Here is a 7,735-nt window from a genome sequence, read left to right as displayed (position 1 = left end):
GTATTATACGCATGCAAATGGGGACATTCATATAATGACAAGCAAGGATTGTATGTGTGCATTACTAGCCAGGTCTGGTCGGCCAGCCCGACTAGCATTACAACTTTTGACTTGCTGATTGATCCAAGAGAATCCACTCCATGAGAATCCATACCAACGATACGAACGACTCCAGGTACTAACAACCCAAAAATGCTTCAGTTCACGTCACACGTCCAGTTCCACGGATGTACAATGAGAGAGTACGTCAATGAAAACTTGACAAGGCTTGGCAATTACAGCTCCTAAATTGAAATAAAAAGCAAGTGAACATATGGGCTTCAGTACAGTACATGCATACATGTACATGCTAGAGTACAACAGAGTAGTACAGTATATACTAGTACAGTAATAGGCTACAGTACAGTGCCGTATACAACAGTACAGAACAGTATACAGCAATAGGCTACAGTACAGTACAGTATATTATACACACAACAGGTCACAGTACAGTGCAGTACATAGAATAGGCTACAGTACATTACAGACAATAGGCTACAGTACAGTACAAACACAGTAAGTTACAGTACAGTACAGTATACAGCAATAAGCTACAGTAGAGTACAGTATTATACACACAATAGGCTGCAGTACATTACAGACAACAGGCTACAGTACATTACAGACAATAGGCTATAGTACTGTGCAAACACAGTAAGTTACAGTGCAGTACAGTATACAGCAATAGGCTACAGTATTATACACACAATAGGCTACAGTACACTATCAAAACAACTAACAACAAGCAAACAAGAGGCTATGCAGACAAGTGTCTACAACAACTACAACTGAGACATGCATGGCTCTACTAAAAATGAATTCCTCACTTGAGGTCACATCCATTCTTTCTCTTTCTCGTCCTATCGATCAATCTTGTGTCCGTTTGTGCCTCCTTTTTGTGGGCGTGGCATCAAAAATGGCGGGAAATTTAACTAAGCATGTGGCCAGGAAAAATATGGAATGTCAATTAAATTCTAGCCTGTCCAAGGGGAGGGCCAAAACTGCTAACCTGTATAAGAAAAGAAAATGAGTGACAATAACAAAATAGTAAAGGGAAAAGTAAAACAGATAAGAGGAGAGGGAAAGAGAAAGAGACTGCTAACCATGAGCAGGTGTAGCAGCCATTGAAGGAAAAGGTCACAACCCACCGTGACCTTTTAGAGGAGAGAGAAAGACTGAAGAATGGGCCAACTGCTGCCAACCTGTAGAGAAAGAGAATATAAATAAATGAGTGATTGGAAGAGAGAAGTAGAAGGAGAAAGAGAGAGAGGAGGAAGAAGACAGGTAGCCATTACTAACTGTAGCAGAGACAGAGCCCTTGAAGACTGATCATTCTCCTTCCAGAAAAACGTCAGAAATGCGTAGGAAGACTAGGGGCAGCTCAATATATAGCCTCTGGGTTTTCCCCGGGAAGTGACCTTCGCGGACGAATCTGATTGGTCAGCCTTACTGACGTAAAACAGTTACTATAGAGATACAAAATGACGTCAATAGTTTCACTTGGAGCTAGCATGTGACTATTCACCTCTGCGCATGCGCATTCCCGTGAAAGGCGAGGCTAGTTATTATAGACATAGTTCAATGAAAACAATACAAGACCAATTTTTATAGCTTTAAAAATTCATAAAAATTCCAACATTGATGGCAGTCCACTCAAACTTCCTACAAAGCATAAAAACATGTACATGCATGGTTCACTTAAATATAAACAAATAAATAAATAACTAGTGTTACCAAAACCAGAATCACAAATACAAGACTGCAAGGGCTAATCACCTTACTTTAGCAGCTTACATTTTGAAGCATTGGATAACCAAAGAAAGAAGACTACACTGTGTCCTTATAAAGCAAGCATTAGTGACAGTCTATTGTGGGTTGTACTTAATCATATTCATAATTTGTATTACAAGTACATGCATGCATGTACATCCTTATTGTGGACACCCTAAAATTAGAACAGCTCTATAATCAGGGCAGGTAGTATCAGCCCCAATGCAATATAAATGTGTATTGATGAACTTCTGAAATAAGGACACTTTGATAATCACTAATCAGGACAGTATCACATTGGGTCCTAAAGTGTCTGGAATAGATGTAAAGTATGCAGTATAGTTGATAATAATTATTGTACTGTCGGTGAGTATAACTATACTACCAACAATCAAGTATTATTGGAATGTAGAACCATGTACAGCACCAAATCAGTAAACAAAAACAATATAGTTCACTTTCATAAGCTGAAGTTAGCACAAGTGTGAAGAGAGTCAATATATTGATCCTGAAAGAAAGAGATAAATGTAGCTATTATCAATATTTACCAAAATAAAATGAAATGAAACATCAGTACACATAAGCATGCATAAAAGGTAAAACGAGTCAGAGAGTGAGAGAGAGAGAGAAGAGAAACTATGACAGACAAAATGGTGAACAAATGCAAGTACATGTATCTGTACATAAATCTGATCCTCTAATATAGTGTACATGTAAAACTGGTCTTTGCTAAAATACTCACAATCTACACAAATTCAAATACTAGAGGTGTATACAATGTACATGTACTAACCTTCAGTGAATGTTGGTTTGTCATCAGAGTTCCTCTGACATTTCTCTACTTCTTCTCTCTCGTCCAAAAGACCAACGGAAAAATCAGGTACACATTGGAACTGTTTAACATGTTGACTACTACCCTCAGCATCCTACATGTACATAGGAGAAAACAGCAGAATACTGTATATACAATGTAAACAAAGTGCAATAATGAAGAGTTATAGCCACTAAAAATGCAACAGAACCAATCACTGAAATTTAGCACAATTTTCATTTTCAAAGGAGATAATTATGGATTATGCATGAACTATATACATGTACATATCAATACAAATGAAAGTAAAGGTACATGTACACATGTACATGTATTACCTCTCACTCTGCTGTCAACTATCTTGAATTTTCCAAGTACATGTATGTACAGTGTAGTCTGGGTATTCCTTCATTGAGTGAAGCGTTGTCTCAAAGAATCTGTACATCTCAGTACATGTACCAGAATTAGGCCACACATTGCCTAGAAAAAAAAAGAAGAATACCATAAAAGTAAAAAGCTCCAGTGCCAATTTTAAAAAGGATCACTGTACTGTAGTCCATGGTTTTTTCAAAAAATGGCCCGAAATCACCCCCAACTTTAATTACATTTTCTCATACATATTGATGTACTTACTCTATGTAGAAAGTTTGAGCTGATTACGGTTTAAATTTTTCAAGTTATGACCGTTTTTAAAATTTGGCCTATTTCTGAAAATATCCCTGTACTATTTATTATAGCCCATGGTATTTTTCAAAAAATGGCCCCAAAATCACCCCCAATTATTATTACATTTTCTAATACATATTGATGTACTTACACTATGTAAAAAGTTTGAGCTGATTCTGGGTTAAATTTTTCATGTTATGACCGTTAATATCCCTGTACTATAAGCACATGGTATTTAAAAAAAATGGCCCCAAAATCACTCCAAATTTTTATTACATTTTCTAATACATACTGTTGTACTTACATATGTAGAAAGTTTGGGCTAATTCTAATAGGCTTAATTTTTTGAATTTATCCTGTTTTTAACAACTGGTCAATTTCTGAAAAATCACTGTACTACAATGTATGACCCATGCTTTAAAAGAATCACTTCAAAAAATCAAATCAACTTTTCATTACATTTTCTGATACATATTGATGTACACATGTACTTAATTAAGTAGCAAATGCCATGCACATTCTAATACACATGCATTTACAATTTACATGTCGATTCATTATTAGTTAATATTACACGTACATGTATAACTTACTCTTCATTTCTTTTTTAGGTTTGTCAGTATTACAACTGTCTCCACATTCTGTTCAACCAGAAATCATCAATAAAGTGAGGAACTGGACCCTGAGATGTATATTATAGGCATTAATTTTCCTTTTGATTTTCCTGAGAGAAGAAGAACAAATAGAGAATTAATCCTAAGATACTAAATCCTTAAAGACCACTCAAAAAAGTATATTAAACCTACATGTAAGTACTAGTAGCAGTTATAATTAATTTTATTTTATGCAAATTAACATCTTACGTCAATGTATGTAGTTTATCTTGATATACATGTGTAATCTGACCCAGGGACATTAGGACTTTCAATTGTAATTTGACACGAGAATGACCATCTAAAAACAACAGTAACAACAACAAAAATAATAACAATAACAATAATAACAATGTGTGGAGGTTTTGTTTACAAGCTGATATGCTAGTGCACCTGTTCTTTAAGATAATGTACAACATACATTTAAATGTACATGTGCATGTACATGTACATGTACAGAAATAACTCAAATTTTATGACAAATAGAGTACAATGTACATTTAGGTATCCAATTTGTGGGAAAAAACCACAGACGAGTAATGAATCATAATAAATGCAATACATGTACATGTACATAATGCAGTCACATACCATTGGTATTCCTATCATTGATGTTAGGATCTGGTGATATCACAGGTCAAGTTGCATACATGTACTTGTACATGTACATGTATAGTTAGCTCTTTCATCAATGTCTACAAGAAAAGTACACATTATAATATGGCACTGTTTCAATACAATCATTTTGTCATTGCCTTTTGTCTAAGAATCTCTCCTTCCCTCTCTCTTACTTGTTTTAATCCACTGGGAACAAACGGTGTATTTCAATCTTTTATTAATGTGGCTGTCCATGTCAAGTTTACTTTCATGATTTTTGTCTGAAGTGAAGTCCAGTAGGTCCACAACCTCTCAGCTACTGACTGGGAAGGAAAGAAAAGGGCAAAAATGAATAAAAAATCCATTAATGCAAAATACAACAAGAAACAAATAAAAGGCAATAATTACGGTGACCTTTTTTGTTTAGTGACAGCCTCATTCTCATTTATCACTTCATCCTGGCTAGCCATCTTCCTCTTCTCCACTGTTATAGCTCCTCAGTGTCAATAGTGTCCTGTAGTATCTTCTGTAGGACTGTTGTCTCATCATTCTCAAACTTTTGAATTCTAAATGTTGTCATCTACAAAAAAGAGAACAAGAAAATTAAGAAATGCAATATTTTGAGACCATTTCGACCTGAAAAAAATATGTGTCCGCCACTCAACCCTCAAGTAGGAGAACAGAGCAATCATATGCTCCTTGGCTTCCAGACTGTTGCTCTAAAATTTGACAAAAGACCCTGTACAATACAGGGTATTCTGTCAAAATGACAAGGAGAGAATTCTCCATTTTTGTTTTTATCTGAATCATATACATGTGCTTATCTTGCATAGAAAGTTTAAGCTGATTACGATCAAAATTAAATTTTTTATAAATTTTTAAAATTGCTCAAAAATCAGACAAACAGGGTCATTAGCCAAATTTTGTCAGTTGTGTATAAAATTTGGAGCCGCTTCCAATCAAAATTAAATTTTGAAGTACAGCTCTAAAAGCAATAACAGTACTTGTCGTCAGCTCATAAAAAAAGTTTTAAGTAAACTTTACATGCTTTGAGGGAAACATGTATTATAGTGATTTGTATATTAATGTGACTGAATTATTACAAAATTTGAGTTGGCAAATTGGATATAGATCAAAATATATGTAATTCATTGTAACCAAGTAGTGTTCATTCTCACCTAAAAATGGTGCACTTTATGGGCATCCAACTACAGTGGGCTTCAGTAGGAAACAGTGCCTGACTAGTCTCCAGCGAGTCTCACAGGCCATTGTTTGGATGTAGGGGTCATCAGGTCATCAAACCATAGATATGTTGAGTTCGTGACACGTTTCGCGCCAAGTTTCTTCACCTCCTCAGAGCTCAAACTGAGGAAATTAAATTAGTTCGTTCAGAAAGAAGGAAAGAAAGTTGGTGAAGGCTCGGATGCTGCTCGAGTGTAGCATCTATGATTGCAGTAGGGTCTATGATTGCAGTGACATTGATTGCTTAAGCCACGTGGGGGAGGAAGGTAGGGCCATGAGGTGGAGCTACTCAAGTATATATACCGGATGTTAAATGAAATGCAAATTCTAAGTTCAGTATTGCTGCAGGAACCATAGATATACAGGAACCATAAATATACAGGAACCAAATGCAATAGCATTTGATTGTGTCATTGTAAGTGGCTACTGATGATTCATTTAAGGGTCAATCTTGCTAATTATAAATTATCCTTCCACTTCCTTCGCAAAGATGAATTCAATAGGAGTACATTATGCTAGCATAAAGCCTAAACCTACAACAATTTTCATTAATGCACTCACAAAATCTTATTTTTTCACTAATTGCACAACACAAGTTATTCTTTAACAAGCTACAGTAAAACTAGAGGATATTTTAACAGTTTTTAAGGAGCATTTATTGCGGCATAGGTTCATAAATATCATCAGGTGATGTCTGGCATTCTGCATATACTTCTTCATTTTCTTCATTTAATCTTTTCTTATGAATTTCGTAAGGTTCACAGACTTGCATTGGAATATTATCATCACTCCTATTATTATATTTGGTAAAAGGCAAGTCATAAAATAATAAGCTAACTTTGTTTGTTTGTTAGTAGCATATGAACTCTTCTTTCTAAAGGCAAAACAATAAATTTTACTGATAAATATTGTATACTATACCTTATGAAGTAATTGATATAAATAATAACACTGACAGTTAGTAGAATACACAATACACCTACTAACACACATAGAGCAATAACAGTATTGGATGCATTGCTATTTGAAGGGAAGCAAGGGGATGTTTGTGGCAGTTTTAGGGTCCTATTAACAATAAATGCCCATTTTCCATATCCATTCTCAGTATAGGCACGTACACCAAAAATATAACAAGATGCATCTTTAAGGTCAGTGATTATAATAAATGTATTGCTATTGGTTGAGTTAAAGAGCTGTCGCATTTGAAAATCAATATCACTATCTACTGTTGAACAGTTACCAGACGATATGACATAGTATCCTGCCTCATATGTAATGATGGGATAGTCTTGTGGAATATAACTAGGTACACTCCATGAGATAACAGCCCATGTAGTGTCCATGATACTGGATAATGAACCAACTGGACCAGGTACTAAAAACAAAAACACTTTCGATCATCAGATGAAGTGCAATATAATTACATATACCTATTCCAATCCCAACTAAAATAGGATCACTGAAGGGACCTCTTCCAACAGAATTGACAGCAGCTACACTGATGTTATACTCCGTACCAAATACTAGATCATTCAATATGATATATCTCTCAGTACTGGTGAGGTTGTATGTGATATTACTATTACTGATTATCACTATATAGCCTGTGATTAGACCATTACGCTGAGAGCAATTGACCTCATTCCAAGTGAATTTATTTGCTGTAGAATTAACTTGTACTACTTGAATTGATGATGGCCAACCACTAGGAACTAAAAATCATATAATCAAATTAGTAATAACAATGATGAATATCATACGTACTTATTGCTTCGGTTTGTACATTGATCATGCTTAATTCAGATCCTCCTAGTGCATTACCAGCTCTCACTGTGATGGTATAGTTCATACCACTGTACAGACCTATTAATGTATAACTGTATGTTGCAATGGACTGATGAGAAGCAACAGAGACTGTCTCATTCACTGATGATAACTGGGGACAAGAGGGAGTATA

The 7,735-nt window shown here is 35.2% G+C and overlaps 1 protein-coding gene and 1 long non-coding RNA gene across 4 annotated transcripts; both read right to left on the bottom strand.

The window, feature by feature from the left end:
• Nucleotides 1-2,161: 2,161 nt before the first annotated feature.
• LOC109585447 (uncharacterized) lies at nt 2,162-5,988 on the bottom strand. Of its 2 annotated transcripts, none has more exons than XR_002186498.1 (8): nt 5,715-5,988; nt 4,731-5,116; nt 4,531-4,634; nt 4,150-4,240; nt 3,880-4,010; nt 2,959-3,100; nt 2,603-2,735; nt 2,162-2,317 (listed from the first exon to the last, which is right to left on the bottom strand). It is a non-coding gene; the product is annotated as an uncharacterized LOC109585447 (long non-coding RNA). The 2 variants fall into 2 exon arrangements; XR_002186499.1 differs by lacking the exon at nt 2,162-2,317 and adding an exon at nt 2,506-2,554.
• Nucleotides 5,989-6,326: 338 nt separating this feature from the next.
• On the bottom strand, nt 6,327-7,125 carry LOC109585448 (uncharacterized). 2 transcript variants are annotated; one of them, XM_020001536.1, is made up of 3 exons: nt 6,700-7,125; nt 6,617-6,652; nt 6,327-6,569 (listed from the first exon to the last, which is right to left on the bottom strand). In XM_020001536.1, exons 1-3 carry the CDS (start codon nt 7,119-7,121, stop codon nt 6,434-6,436), a joined length of 594 nt encoding a protein of 197 aa, XP_019857095.1. In that variant the 5' UTR covers nt 7,122-7,125; the 3' UTR covers nt 6,327-6,433. The 2 variants fall into 2 exon arrangements, with proteins under 2 accessions (XP_019857095.1, XP_019857096.1); XM_020001537.1 differs by having other exon boundaries at nt 6,327-6,566.
• Between the last annotated feature and the right edge of the window lie 610 nt (nt 7,126-7,735).

This window comes from Amphimedon queenslandica, unplaced genomic scaffold, assembly GCF_000090795.2.
Source record: "Amphimedon queenslandica unplaced genomic scaffold, v1.1 AMPQUscaffold_13060, whole genome shotgun sequence".
Lineage (NCBI taxonomy): Eukaryota > Metazoa > Porifera > Demospongiae > Haplosclerida > Niphatidae > Amphimedon > Amphimedon queenslandica.
This window is presented reverse-complemented; position numbering and strand designations above follow the sequence as displayed.